The sequence below is a fragment of the Chiroxiphia lanceolata genome, chromosome 1, assembly GCF_009829145.1.
Source record: "Chiroxiphia lanceolata isolate bChiLan1 chromosome 1, bChiLan1.pri, whole genome shotgun sequence".
Classification (NCBI taxonomy): domain Eukaryota; kingdom Metazoa; phylum Chordata; class Aves; order Passeriformes; family Pipridae; genus Chiroxiphia; species Chiroxiphia lanceolata.
This window is the reverse complement of record NC_045637.1, coordinates 89,579,784-89,595,356: the sequence shown is the minus strand read 5'-3', so window position 1 is coordinate 89,595,356 and position 15,573 is coordinate 89,579,784. Positions and strand designations below refer to the sequence as shown.

General features: G+C 38.0%; 1 protein-coding gene across 5 annotated transcripts in view; it reads left to right on the top strand.

The window, feature by feature from the left end:
* The window catches only part of OFCC1 (orofacial cleft 1 candidate 1), a 191,375-nt gene that overhangs the window by 52,299 nt on the left and 123,503 nt on the right, over positions 1 to 15,573 (top strand). For all 5 annotated transcript variants that reach the window (XR_004360692.1, XM_032709283.1, XM_032709291.1 and 2 more), the window contains 3 exons: positions 7,605 to 7,672; positions 10,715 to 10,838; positions 12,980 to 13,219. Coding sequence is in view for 4 of the 5 variants with exons in the window: in XM_032709283.1 (XP_032565174.1) it covers positions 7,605 to 7,672; positions 10,715 to 10,838; positions 12,980 to 13,219 (432 nt within the window). In the remaining variant the exon portion in view is untranslated. The remainder of the gene's footprint in view (positions 1 to 7,604; positions 7,673 to 10,714; positions 10,839 to 12,979; positions 13,220 to 15,573) is intronic.

Genomic DNA, 15,573 nt, shown 5'->3' with positions numbered 1-15,573 from the left:
AATAAACAGAAGCAATTGGAAAGATTCTTCAAAGAGAATCAGTGATTGCCGAGTCCTGATGAAGTTTAAGTGACTTCATCAAGTACTGACCACCTGTTAAAAGAAGCAGAACTCAGATGAGGATTGTAAGGAAAGAGTGACTATTACTGATGAATAGAGGCACAAACATGCAAAGAATAAATACAAGGAAAACAAATTTTTAGTTGCTCATATGTTCTCTAGAATTATTTTATGTCCCCAGAGTTGATTTATTTGTATTTTTAATACATTTGGAGCCAAACTGTAGTCACAGCTGTAGCTAAGTCTAATGTTCGTCGGCTTTTATGAAAGGAGACTCTTTAGCAGCATTGAAAGACTACACAGATTTTGAGCTGCAGATAAAGGAATTGCTCTAAATGCTGGAACATTTTGCTTCTGCAGTCTTATAGTAGAGCTGAATTTGTTGAATGGAACCTAAGCTGTATGGTACTTTTTACCTTTACTTCACAGAACAGCTTCATTCAGGCGGGGAAGAACCAGACCGCTGGAGGCTGTCTAGTCTAACTTCTCTGCTCTTGAGGTATATTGGGCTTTCCATGTGTAATAAGACTTTATAAGGGCTTTGGAGTTGTCCAATTAGTTTGTTAGTGGGAAACATAACCAGGTCATCTGTAAGTTGAGAGATGTAGAGATACTGGGAAAGAGAGGCCAGTTGCTTTACATGCATGCTTATTTATTTAGTACAAAGGTGGAAAATAGTCACTGTTATTCAGCCTGCCAGCAATCTGTTAGCAGAGTTGTTTTTACTCATTACTGTACCAGATCCTTAGACAAGATGCAGCTTTGAGTACTAAGTGGTTATGATGAGAACATATACTAAAGCTAATTTGTTCCCGTAGTATGATGTTAATATACAATTGCTCATACCAGCATTCAAATCAGAAAAGGATTTCAGCTGAATATGTGAAACAATTTCCACCTATATCTTTCAGGAGAGAGATGGAATAGGATGTGGGTTAGCAGGAGGAAATCTGTTCTCTACAGAGAAAAATCATTAGGCATAGCAACTTATCATTGCCACTGTTGTATTTAAGACAATCATACAGTAAACTGTACTTAAAGTGGTTTTTTCCTCTCTGTAATTAATTTTCATATACTAATTGTAAGTGAATGTCTCTTTTAATTATAAAGTGTTCAAATGCATCTGCATGCTTGAAATAGAAGATTTGAGAGCCAGTACAAATGGAAGTTATTGGATAAAGTTATGGTCTGTGCTTTTTGATTGCAATTATAATAGAGACAAATTTGTGAGGCACTGGTTTATTGACAGTAAGGAAAAATAATACGGACTCAGGAAGATGAAATAGACTGTAACCTCAGACCTGGACATGAGTTTTTTGAGGGGGCTGTAACAAGAAAATTAGTTGTTATGACTCAAGTTTTCCCTGTCTTCAAAACAGACCTAAAATTGGGCACCTACTTTGGGGAAGGGTAAGAGGATTAAAGGAGTAAAGTTTCGTGGGGGACTTTGAAAATAATAAAAACATTCTGTGCTGAAATTGACAAACATTTTTAAATTAAGGAAGAATGGGAGAAAACCACAAAAAAAGTCTCAGTATTTCTAATCAGTATTTCCTTTCAGTTTCCCTTCAGTTGTTTGTGTCCTGATTTGTTGTCAGTATGCAGAAAGTAGAAAAAGATTGTAAAATGCTGAAATTCATTACATGGCTTATGAATACTTTTTCTTTTTCATTGTTAATGTAAACTATTCATTTTAGATCTATAGATTGGCATAGTTCACTTTGGTTTTCACTGACATTACTTGTGCTACATGAGTTTATACTGGACAGAAAGTTTTCCCTAATAAAATGTGGTTAGTATCTTCTGTTATATCTTGTTAGCGTATTCCATTATATCTTACTATTTAGGCTAAGATTACATGGAGCTTCTTAGTAACTGGTGATTTCTAGGCTAATCTGGAGACATCTGAACTTGTGGAACTTTGACAGGCTAACACACTTCTACTTAAAGTCTCTTTTTCAATGGCAAATGCCATTTTAGGGTTGCATATTTTCGGTTCTTGGCTATGGTTGTCAGACATCCTGATAAATGGCTTTGCATACACTAAAAATACTCTTTAGATTTAGATGAGGACATCAAAGCTTTATGACCTTGAAGCTACACCTTCTCAACTGTGGAATAAGAAGCATCAGAACCCAGTGGTTCTGAAGAAACGACACGTGATGCCTCTGTGAACAGCATGACAGAAATGAGAAGAATGAGTTCTCTGTTTTGAGGCTGGGTATGCAAAATCTTTGTTTTTCAGAAGTTGGGTAGCTCTGCAGCAGACATCCCTTCAGAGTTTTCTCAATGCATCTTAGGCAAAGTGATTAAAGTTCTTTTAATTTGTTAGTAATATCGTCTTGGATCAAAATTCGAAATGAAAGCACCTCTGAGTTTTGGGGAAATTCAGGTCCTTGTTTATCACACCTACTTTACAGCTGGATCTAGCTTCCATATCTGTTCAAAATTAGTGTCTTTGATATATATGTCTTACAAAAGCATCCACCTTGGTAGCAGAATACTGCCCTCCTGTACTGATTGCTATCTCAGTCTTCACTGCATTGTTAGAGATAGTGCAGTGCTTTACGAATTTATCAAAATGATCAGCCTATAATGTTGTCACTAAATCTATCTGTATTACTCAGTATAATAAGGCTGTAGCATGACTAAAGTAAATCTCATTTTGTGTTCTGCAGTATCAAATTTAAAAGTGGATTTGAGTTCTGTTATAAAATGCTTGATTGTCTAAGTTTTTAATTTTGTTCTTATGAACAGTAAATTAATTTTCTATATGGAACAAAAGTCATGGGGGGTTTGCTGTGTTGATTTTTCTTTCTTTTTAAAGAACGTGTTTGAAAGTTTATGGCACATTTTTTGGCAGAGTGCATATCAATAATACTACAATATGTCCAGGTTTTAGCACAAGTTTACCTTTGGGTTTGTGGCCATCTCCATGACAAGATCACACAAATTCCAACAGGAAATGGGTAGTGCAATTTTCAGAGCAGGCCTATGCAGCTATTGACTCATTATTTTCAATGAAGGGCACTCATTCCATTTACCACTTACTGCCCCCTTTCCCAGTGATCTCCTTATATTTAACACGAAGAGGATAAGTCTCTCAAAATTTCACTTTACCTGAAAAGAATGTTGACTTTTCTTGCAATATTTTTTTTCCTCATCTGAAATGGTTCTTAATTTTTATTTATTTTGTGGTATCCAGTGCATTAGATATTGAAGTCACTAGGAGTGAATCTCCATGCAGCAGACAGACTGTGAAGGGGGAGAACTAGGTGGCACCAGTGGGACTAGAGTTTTGTTTCTAGTTCTGCTGAAGCTTTGCTTAGTAAGCTCTTGCTTATCCCATCTGTAAAAATGGAGTGGACAGCATTTCCATCACTGAAAAATATTCTAGGATGCAGAGATGAAAATTCCAGGTAAAAGCTTTGTCTGGGCATCTTTTTATTGCTAAAAAGACAGCACTACCTGCACTGTGATGTACCAATGTGGTATCTCAAGGAGTGGAATGAAGGGGAAGCACCAGGATCCTCCGCATGTGAGATCCCTCTGGACAGTGGAAGGCTGCTGGAGACCCCACTGGTGGTCTTTCAGTGCTGCCTCTGCTATGCCTTGACCTGGTGAGGAGGACTTGTGGGAAGGTGGATCCCCGCAGCACTCCTTGCAGGGAGTGGGATTTCATCAGGGCCGGTGCTCCACTGGCTGTTTCAAATTGCAGTGGGGCAAGTTCCTCACCAGAAGGTTGTAATAACAGTGCTAGGACTGGCAAGAAAGGGGTGCGTGTGTGCATGTGTGTGTGCAAATATTTTCCCTAAATGCTCCATTTTTGCTAAACAATAGAAAACCAATTAGATTTTGCTTCAAAGCTTTGGTGCATTTTGTGGTCTTTCTTTTAAGAGGAAAGGATGTGTTTGGGTGGGGTTTTGTTTAATTTTTTTTTTCCAAATTGAAAAGTACTCTACAACCTAGTTCTGCCATTTGTGAAGTAGTTTCACATGGCAAGTCAGCACTGATTAATGGTATTGAGTCAGGTTCTTGTCTCTGTAGAAACAATACACACCACTGTGTGTCTAGACTGAGCCCACACTGAAAGACCTTTTTCAAGTAGTGGTCTTGATCATGCTCTTTGAAATCAGTAGATAGGCCATTTGTGTAATTAGACCTCAAGAGAGCAGATGAAGAAACTGAGAAAGATATGTGAAGGAGCGGGCTCACAGCTAAAGCAGGGGCTGGTATCAGGATGGAGAATGGGAATTGGTGTTGTGATTAAGCCCTTCTGCCTTCAAACAACGCCTTGCTTTTTCCAGTACGTCCCGGATGAGCTCTGAAGGATATCCAGTGGTTCGCAGATTTTAGCCAATTATTTTCTGAAGGGGCCCTCAATGTCTATACAGACTTGAAGCTAAACCACATTTCATGCCTTCTTGTTGGGAACGCCCATTGTCAACAATGGGTTGTTGTTACAGTCTAGACAATACCAGTGTCATGATGAGAAACAAGCACTCTGCCATGTGTGCGATGGTATATGCCATTGAGAAAAAGCACTTGGTTTATTCCAGTAAATCTCTGATTCAAGGGATATTGCAGCAATGACTATTGCACATTTTAAAAAAAATAAAATTATATGGGCTGCTCTGTTTTAGAAAGCTTACACATTTTTTCCTCTATTAAATTGCTTCCTGGTGATGGAAATGTCTGGGATTTTTTTTTTCCTACTGCATCTACTTTCCTTTAGCTTGCACACCCCTGAGGTAATTAGTGTAGGTTAAAATTTACATAACTGACTTTGGGGTTTTGCAAATAGGAAAGATGGAAATTTATTCAAGGTGGTGAATAATTCATTTAAAAGCAAGTTTCCTGTTTTTTTAATCATGTAGAAGATGTATTACAGACTCATAGAGGTTTTCTGAATAGGACCCTAAGCACTGAATTTTTGATAAATTTTTTTTTCTTGGTATAGGTAAAGAAATATTAACCATGACTCATTGCACTTTTTCTGTTCAATAAGATTTGAATAAACTTAAAAAATTTATTAGGTAGATGATAGAGCTTTTTAAAAATTATCATGACACACTGTGACAAATATTTTACTAAGATCCAGAAGAAATAGTTTTAAATCATACTCTCATTGCCACTTCAGAGGCAGAGACAGAAAACAGTTCAGTTAATACAGATTCATATTTTCTTTTGAATATTCATTATTTAATTAAGATTAGGAAGATAAACAAGGGGATTGGACAGCTGTGGGAGTCTGGTAATAAAATCAATTTTTCTTTAAAAAAAACTTCTCTACTACTGTCTCAGTGTAAGCCTGGTCTGGTAATGTCTGAATGTTGTTGCAATATTATGGTTACTTGATATTTTACATGAAGACATGACATGAATTTTCTATTTAATCTTATTTCTTAATTAAGTGACCACATCAAAAATTGCTTCCACAGTCATCACCAAGAGTTGCATCCAGGAGAAAAACTGTGAACCAAGCCCTTCTCCCACTTTCTGAAATTTAGCTTTAACTGCCTCAGCCCAAAACTTGAAACCCCTTTCCATCTACCAGCAAACTCTGGAAACACATGAAATCTTTCCATCAATGGTTTTTGTCATTAAACCTTCTCAGAGATTTTGAGCTCTGTTGCTGGGTGTCAGACCAAATGTGCCAGCCATGGCAGCCTGGTGCCTACATCTCGCAGGGGTGATGAAAGTGGTGGCCTTTGCTGCTTAGTCTTTGCTGCCACCGGGATGAGTTCCCTACACCTGAGAGAGCATAGGAATAGTCTGTCCTTGCTCTTGACATGTTTCCTGGTGACTGCAGCCCCCACTGGACTGTGGGAAGTGTCACAATGTGGGTCTGATGGCTCTAACCAGGCAGCTACCAGCTCTGCTGGAGCGGAGCTCCAGAGCAGAGCCAATTCCCAGTCCTTCCTGAGAAAGTGTCATAGGAGGTCATAGGGCTGGGGAAAGAAAATCAGTGCCAGCATTTGCAGGGATGGGAGAAGAATGGGTCCTGCTCCCTGCTCCAGAGACTTCTAGTGAATTTCAGCCAAATGTTGTCCAGGAGCAGGAGGGCTTGGTTCCCATTAGTGGAGGAGCAGTGGTGAAGGAAATATTGTCCATGACACAACTAACATGTGGAGAGGTGAAAGGTCTTGCTTTGAGCTAGTTTGGTTGCATCACATTTTTAATCATGTATGTGTGATACCTGATCTGGAGGATCCTCCATCTCGGAGGATCTCTGCTGGGACTACCAACAAATCCCACTGCTGTCTAAGGCAACCATGATGTTTCTGCTTTAATTTTACAGGATTAAATTAAAAGGGTTACATTAAAAGTTACATGCACAAGCTTTTGTTGTTTTTGTCTGTCTTTACACTCTGACAATTTTAATTTTGGAAATAAGTGGGATGCTTTGCCTTAGTCTTCAGCAGAGATTCCCAGGTTTCCTTAAAGCTGACACAAATTTGTCAAAAAATTTAGAGATTTGGAAGAAAGGAGAGACTTCAACAGTCATAAATGGAGTCTCTGATGGGGAATTCTTCTCCATTGACTATTACACTGTCTCCCTACCAAAATGATTTTTTACCTTTGAGGCACAGTGAGAGTAGAAGTGGAGCATAATTTTACACTGTTTAAATGTATAGGGTATACAATAGGAAGCCTTCTTATGTATTGGTAGTTTGTATCTATGTTTTATGTCAATCTCAGGGACACCAACAGAAGATCCAGACATGAGAAATGTTCTTGAATATTCAGCAAGATCTCTGTACTGTTCAGATCAAGGAGAAGAATTTTGTTTTCATGAGTGGGCAGCCCTCAGTATGGTTATCGTTTTGAGTTTTTTCACAGAAAACACAGTTTAATAGGTGTGGATGCTGGCTTCTTGATGGAATGACTTTTTGAGCTTGATGTGCAAGGGTAAAATAACTTCAGGCCCTTCAGCTTCATGCTAGAGAGCTCAGAACTGTTGAGGCAGTGGACTGCATACGTGAGTTAGCCTCCTACAGATTGCAACCTCCAAAAATGTCAGTCCCTCTTACCAAGCATTTCAAAACAAAACTGGTGAGACAAGGCATCAAGATTTTGAGTGAATTTAAAACAAGGCAAGTTGAGGGCTCTCTGGTCTATACCTAAACCTGCTTTGTGTGTTGTATTTTGGTGTGTCTGTACAGACACATTTGCACATGCATAAACGTTATGTATGCTTATGTATGACTACGTGGTTAGGTGTTGTAAAAATAAGGACTGTAGAACACTACCATGTACAAACATACATTGTATGAGAAAAGTTTTTAAAATAAGGTGAGAGCTCAGTATCTCTTGGAAATAATGCAGTAAATATGGAAAAAATTATGAAAAAAAGAATGAAATAAAGTTACGGTAGCTAGAATTCCTCGTTGCTTCTGAAAACCTTCAACCAGAAGACCTGAGACAAAGCTTTGGAAAATTTCACATTTATGGCTTTTATTTCCATGTTCTTTCTGTACATTTGGAAACAAACTCTGTGTTTTTTTTTTTTAATTTTTCTTCTTGACATGTGGGACTCAAAGCACCACAAGAAAGTTTCTCACCGCAAGAAACAAAAGTGGAGAGCCAGGATTCATGAACTCCTTCAAAGGTATGTCAGATAAGAACCACTTTGTGCTTCCATCTAATGTGCTTTCCTTCTAAAGATCTTTCAGTGCTTCACAGATATTAATGAATAGAACTTCTCCCAAACGAAAGACCTCAGGCCTAGAAAAATTAAGCCTCTGCATTTGAAAGAGGTCTCTGTTTTGGGTTACCTCCATTTTTGGATACTCAGTTTGGGCTGTAATTTTTAAGTGCTACATACGGTGCACTTAAAAAGGTGACCAAATGTCTTCTCCCAGCATTTTTGATCTTTGCCACTGAATTACCCTTCAGAGAGTGAAGGAAACAGGAATTGGAGCAAAGTTTTTGTGATCAAGCTATATATGACCTTCAGAATAATACATGCATCAAATTACCTGTAAAGAAATGAATGGAGGAAATAAATAACCCTCATGAATAGAGCAAAGGAAACTATGTTCTGCTGTGACAGCTGATGAGCAGGCTGGTGAGCACAAAAGAGGTCTAACTTCACTGAATAAATTATTTTCTTCAATCTAATACCCAGCAAAAGGAAAGAAAGGAGAAAAATGGTGCAACTTTAAAAGAGATCAAATGCGGTTATTTAAATGTTTGATGTTCAGTAATGAAAACTGTTTACCTTCATAATTGTATATTAGCAGCTAATAAAGGCAATAGATACAGTAGTTTAAAAGTAATAAAATCAACAACAAAGTGTATTTAATTTTAAATTGAATTGCAAGCAAATGGGTGTCCTAATGAACCCGTGTCAATGCAACTCTAACCAAATTAAGTGAAATTATTTCCATCATGAGAAACTAAGTAAGTACAAAGTTCCAAACAACTTCTCTCCTCAAGAAGAATGCTTTAATATCTCAGATATTTCAGGTCTATGAATTAGCTAGTGCCATTCATTCACCTTCTGTTACTTCAGTTTAGGACAGCTAGAGCCAAATTGACTTAATGGAAGTGCGAGAACAAAAGTTCAAAGGTGGTTGACCCTGTGCTTCTTGTATTCAGTCCTTAGCACTGGAATCTTGTCCTTATTTCTCATCAGTCTTGGCTTGGGCAAAATTTCCATATACTTCATTGTCACTGGCATCTACACTGGCCTTCTGACCGATTCAGTTGTTACTTGGGCATTTATGTGATAAAATTCTACTGGTAGAGAAATCTGGAAAGCAGTTTTGCTATGAACCAGTGGTAATTTTACTGATGTAAATGTGTACATTTTCAAAAAAAAACCCACAAAAAAAGGCAAAAGAAATAGGCAAGGTCTGAGAAGAATAGAAACTGATTTGTAGCAATGTGCCAGGATCTTGGAGATAGGAGTATCTGTTTCAGAAGAGGAGAATGTGTTACCTAATTAGCACATGTGCATGACTCTGGGATGTTTATCATGATTGCACAGTCTCCGTAATTTTCTTGATGAAGAACAATGTTAATTTTTACAAATGTGGAGGCTTCTCAGATCATCACCTAGCATGCAAAGAAAGAAAACAGGAATGAAGACACTGGTGTTGCATTTTTCAAAAGCAAGTCAGATGTTTTTGAGTCTTGATTCTTCCTTTTTTTTTTTCTTCTATTTTTTTTTTTTTTTTTTTTTTTTTTTAATGAACACCAAGTTATAGCATTTTCTTTTGTGGCTAAAAACTCAGTACATTGCTTGGCAACCTAAGAGAGCCTATTTTCTAGTGCCTGTGTTGTATATACCCAAGCTAATACTACATTGCAACCTTACCTGATGCAGTGATTTCTCCTTGGCTCCATATGACCCCTCTCAGTATGCTGCAGGCAGCTCCCTTGACCTCCAGCATGACATGTGGCTGACCCTCAGCCATGAACAGACTGCTCAGCCTCCAGCTCCTGAGACCCACGATGTCCTTCTCTGTGCCTGCCCTGCCTCTACCTGCAAGTGTGGCTGGAGCATCGCCAGCACTGGCGTGACCAGCTGACCCTCCCTGGCCTCTTAAAGCATGTTGTAGAAGCAAGAGCTGATGTGGTTTGAAGCCAGCAGAACATCTACAGATGTTTTTACTTAGGGTCAATAATATTAAGATACTGATGCCATGTAGAGACAGAGGAATTACGCATGGTTCTGTGTCTGTTGATGGATGGGATGGGATTGCCAAACCATACAGTTTTATAGTGCTTTTTGTAAATGTCTTAGTTTTACATTTGCTCCTGCTGTGTTCTGGGAACAAGATTTTCTCCATAGGGTACTGTGCCTTTCGTGTATCCTGTGCACTAAGCAGGGCAGCATTGGAAGTGTAGGGCTATTCTTGCTGTATTTGGTGGCATTCTGTGTTGCTACACTGACCTCTCTTGAAAAAAACCAAAAAAACCCAACAACTTTGAGTTGATATAATTACCCTCCAAATCACTTTAAATACACAAGAAGTTAACATACGAATGACAAGGAAGGTTTAGTGGTTCACATACAGCTGAAAATTTGTGTATGTGCATGTAAGTGTATATATATGATGTATAATTTATATATTTAATTTTTCTATCTATGAAATAAGATATTTTTGAAGATTTCTAAATGACATAAGATTTAGATATAAATTTATAAGATTTTTTTGGGTGGGAAAAACAAACAAAAAAAGTAAGATTTTATATATATAATTATTTTTTTTTCTGTGGTTTAAAGCAATCAAGTCCCCAAGGACTCAGTGGTTTCCAAAAACCTGTCCAAGTTTATTGAAGCTGTCAATCAGTCCTCAAAGTGTCAGCAGAAGCAATGGCTTCCTACTTTAATATTCTCAGCCTAGATCCTGAGCCCCAATGCCAGACAGAGCTGATAATAGACAGGCATTGAAACTTCAGGTTCCTTATGTCAACCTGTGGCACAGACTGACAAATATTTTTTTATTTTTTTATGCTGCTTTTTGAAGCCTAGACATTTCTCTGCTTTAGCAAACTGTTGTTTCTTCTGAGTGCCTTGCAAGTCTTAGGAAATGTTCAAGCAAAATATCAAACTGATGTATTTTTCCAACAGCAAGTGCTTTCTGTGTATGCATTGTAGTTCATTTCTTTTCTGTTCTTCTTCTCATTCTGACTTCTGCAGATTGGGAAGTCAGCCAGTGAAAACAGAAGAGAATGAAAGGGAAGAAGAAATGATAGCCAGCTTTGGTAACCTCGCAGGTGTGAATACTGGATTAAATGGAGCAGCAACAGGGCCTTGCGAGAAGGTGAGGTTCTCCATGAGTGCTCTTTTCCCTAACGTGAACTGCTAAATGACTGGGTTAATTGTACTGCTTTTTTGCTTTCCTTTTTTTTTTTTTTTTGTTTCTCTTTTCATAGTTTAAGAGGATAGAATTTAGCAGGTTTCAAAATATGCTTTCCAGCAAAAGTAACCATATGCTTAAAGAGAATGTCTAAAGCTATTAATGATGAATCATTTGGGCATGGCAAGAGTTCTTCAAAACAGTTTGTCAGTGCTGGCCAAGCAAAGACTTTCAGCAGGAGATGAGACAGCTATGCCACCATGCAAATGAGACAGGCTTGAAATATGATGAATCTTCTGTCTCCTTTTCCTATTCGACTGACACTCGCTTTGAGGAAGGTTGTAAATGCAAGAGAGATTGTGGTATAATTCCTCAGACTGGCGTTTCTGCCCCCCAGTCACTATTCGATTATCTTCCAAATTGCTGTGTTTCAGAGAGATAAAGATTTTTTATGGCTTGCTGACTTGAAACAACCAGAAGAGCCAGAAAAGAGATGGCTAACCGGCCATGCATAGTAATTCCATTGGTAAATGACAAAATCTTTGTTTGTATGACATTTCCAAAATTACTACAGAAGATGAATCTAAAATACAAAATGTCACATTTGGCATGCAAAACTATCACAATATATTTCAGTATAAAATTCATAGAGGCGTTTAATTTAGAATGTGTTTAATAACGAAGGCTGCCTGCATCAGTAATCCTGCCTTGAGGTTTAAAAAGATTGTCTTATTTATTCACATAATGTTAATTTTTTTTATATATGATTCAGAAACCAAAAATATTAAGGTTAAATCTTCATTGTTAATTAAGATTTTCTAATTAAGCTGAAAATTATTGTCATTCAGATTAATTGTTAAGTATGGTTTGTGTTGAGAAACAAAAGAAGTTTAACAAATTCAGCTGTTTATTTAACTGCTTAATTTAATTCCAGAAGCTTTCTATCTATATGGAAATATGCTATCTCTTCCAAAATAAATCCAAGACAGGATTAAAGAAGAGATTATTAGCTACTGTAGGCTTAAACTGTGAGACCACTAAACCTAGTAGCCAAGGTAGCCATGTGATTCTGAAGTGTGGGTTCTTATAACCAATTGAAAAAAAAAGACATCTATCACTAGTCTTTTTTCCAAATAATAGAAGAAATTGATTTCTTGGGGAAAAGAGGAATAGCATTGCTGATTTTAAGCACTAAATAATTAGTTACTGTAGAAACAATTTTATCCATTCAAGTCAACACTGGAGCCTAACTAGGACTCCCTGTTGTGTGCCTGACCCCTGCATTTGGGCAGCACTGAAGTATCTTCTGGTGTAGTGGGACAAACCTTACATCATTACTCAGGCAAGGTTGTGTAAGGATTGTACAATCGTGTCTGTTCCCCACAGTCAACTCCCACACTGAGAAGCTGAGTACACAAGGAAAGCACCAGAAAAGCATTTCTGGTACACAGCATTTAGTTCATGCTAAACATTCTGTAACTCAGATGACATCTTGTCAACAGCAACCAGCAGACGTTTCCTTCTGTCTGGACTTGGAGTAAAGGTGCCTTTAGGGAGTTGTTTTTAAACTCTACATGTGTTGCACTTTGATTACTATTTTTAAGAGAATCTGATTATATGATAATCAGAAGGTAAAAGGACAGTCTGCGTCTTACACAGCACTAATAGCTTTGGTAAGGCTAATAATCAGTGTAAAATCATGGCCCGCCCTGTCTTTCATTCTGAGCCTGTGGCCTGCTCGTCACATCAAATATTGTGCCTGTCTTGCAAAGCATGCTATATTTTTGAAGGTATTGTCTTCCAGTTAATTCTGCCTTATTATTACCATCTAATATCTTCTGGTGTCATACTTCACCAGCTCTACCTTCCCTCCAAGGATGCTCAACATTTTATGAATAGTATTTGTACTGCTTTTTTATCTGTCATCTCTATGACTTTTGACCTCCCTAATTGCAGATACTTGGCTAGCAATAAGTAATTGCAGGTTGAACAAGAAATGTGTTGTCTGTTTTTCAGTGTTTGTTTTCTGGAAGAAATTTGTTCTTGCTAATTGTATGATTAAAGTCAGCTCAGCTCATGTTGGTAACTCGGAGCCTTCTCCCTAGGTTGACTACTCCAAGAAGCCTCAGTCAATAGAAATTCACTTCAAATGCCTGAGGGGAGTCAAAGATAAGGTCCCTAAAGGCCACTACACTCTCAAAGTTCGTGTTCTGAGCCGCTTAGGTGGTGGCTTAGTGGAGAGACCTGAACTGAAGGAGCAGCCTCAGGCCAGGACAACGCAGCCTGTTACTCATGGTGGAAACTTCTACAACACTGAAATCTACTTTGGACAAAGTATCCAGACAGTAAGCAACACTTCATAAATATGCTGTCTTTGCTTTGAAAGTTAAAACACATCCGCTCTTTCTCCTTTAGGCTTATATATTTAATGCATTCCATCATGTTAATAATTTATTTAATATTTTAAGGTACAATTTAGAAAGGTGCAATTTTTTTCCCTTAGGTTAACCCTCATCACTCACTCTAAAAGTGCCAAATATACACTACATCATATAGTGTTGTCAGCTAATTTTAAGTTTTACTTTTATTGTTTCTTATCTATGCAGCTTGTCAGCTATGTAATTTGATTTCTGTAAAGTAGCTTTAGAATAATAAATGAACGAGTGGGTGTATATAAACACATGAATGCCCAAATCCTTTTGTGAGTTTTTAGCTCCATTGACCCCCATTTGCCAAAAAAGCAGCATTTGGATTATTTTGGAAGGAGCCCAAACACTTGAGGCTCTATTCTGTCTTTTGTGACTGAGGCACACATATTTTCCTGCCTGAGCATGCTGTGCATGGCAGGATTGTTGTGTGTCAGTTGCTCACTGTTGTAGCTAATGCCTAGTGCTGGTTGAAACATTGGTCTCAGATAAACCCTCTGGCACGTGAAAGCTTTTCTTTACGGTTTGAAAAACAATCTTCATCTCTCTCAGTGCGGTGGGGTTTTTTTGTGTGTGTTATGAGACATTGGTAGAATGACTAGTTTTTTCTACTTTCAATCATTTATTTTGTGGTATGACCTGAATGGTAGTTTTCCTCCTCCAAACCTTCTGTTGTCCAAAGTGTTGCATGGATACAAAACAGACAGGCAGTCCTTATCCCAAAGAGCTTTGGGATAGCAAACCTTTATGTACGCCACTGACGCTTTCAGTTACTTGTGGATAGGTAATTTCAGATGTTGGGTTTGTGACTTATAAAGTGTTACTAAGTCACATTTTCTGCTTTTTAATTGTTTATCACCTGTAATAGCTAGTGAACAGTGTCTATAATACAGCTATTGGTGTGAAAGGAATCACATATACGGGGGGGAAACTGTGAACGTGACTTTCACATGATGTTAAAACAAATACATGCATCTGTCAGAGAAATCACTGAGCTGTGATTCCTTCCTAAGTAGGATGTGTGCATCCTGGTTACTTTCCTTGGAGATTAAGTATTGTCTTGAAAGGAGAAGACTGGACAGTATGACTGAATGACTCCAGCATGATCTGCTTACTTTCAGCATCATGTTTCTCCTAGGTCTTTGCTGCTTTTTGCATTTGCAAGTTTGCTTTAAAGTTCTCTTGGGTCTCACAGGGGACATTTGATTAGCATCTTCACCAAACTTCATTTTTAGTCTAGTGAACCAGCGTGCAGGTCTTGGGCAAGTTCACTTAAAATACAGAACCAGGAGAAGTTGGATTAAATGACCTTCTGATAATTCCGTGTCTTCAGTACTCTATAATGGACAGCAAAAGCTTAATGTCATAACTTTAGAGAACCTTCTCCACCAGCTCATTTTGAAGACATAGGATGTATTGTACCCTGGATGACTCTACCTTTCTGTTCTTCCACCTCGGTATTGGTGCACAACCTTAAGATATGTTTCAGAAGAAACCCTTGGGGTCTGTGCTGAGGTGAGGTAAATTTTAGGCTTCAGGTGGTTAACATCTACCAGAAAGCTTGGGGTAAGTAGTGACATCTTAATGGTGAGCTTCACATGAGCATCTGGGTTTGAACACAATCTAATATACAACACTACTGCCCTGGGATATATTATGGGGTGGGAAATAGAAGTATTCAGAAATGCAGAATATGCTTCTGTTTTCATTGGCCAGAATAATGATAGGAGTTCAGTGTAAACATGGTGAAAATGAAGACATGCATGCTTGATATTGAAGAAAAGCTTAATTTTAAGTAATATATTGGAGAAATTGTTCCAGAACACTACATCCTTCCAAAAATAATAACCCTGTCATGTCGGCAAAGTTGGTGTCAGCGTGGGTTACCTGCTGCTTGCAGAAAGTGCTGGTCATGTAAGTTAGATCTGCCTCAGGGCTAGTCTGACTTGCACACCCGACCTTTCAAAAATGTTTTCTGTTCATTAATCAATGTTCTTTGCTCCAGCTTGCCAGTTTCCCTTCTTTCCGCTCCTTCATTGTCCTCCCTTTTAGTTTGTCAACCTACTTCCCCAATAACCTCTGACTACTTACTAGACAGTGGCTCCTAATAGCTGCAGTTGAATTTTATTTGTCTTTCAGTAAGGTCAGACAGCCAAACGAGTGATTTTTTTAAATTTAAATTATGCTGAATGAAACCTGTATGAATGCTTTGGATTGTGATAAAACGCAATTGCTGTTTCAAATGACAGGTTACCATTTTAGAAATAGCAACA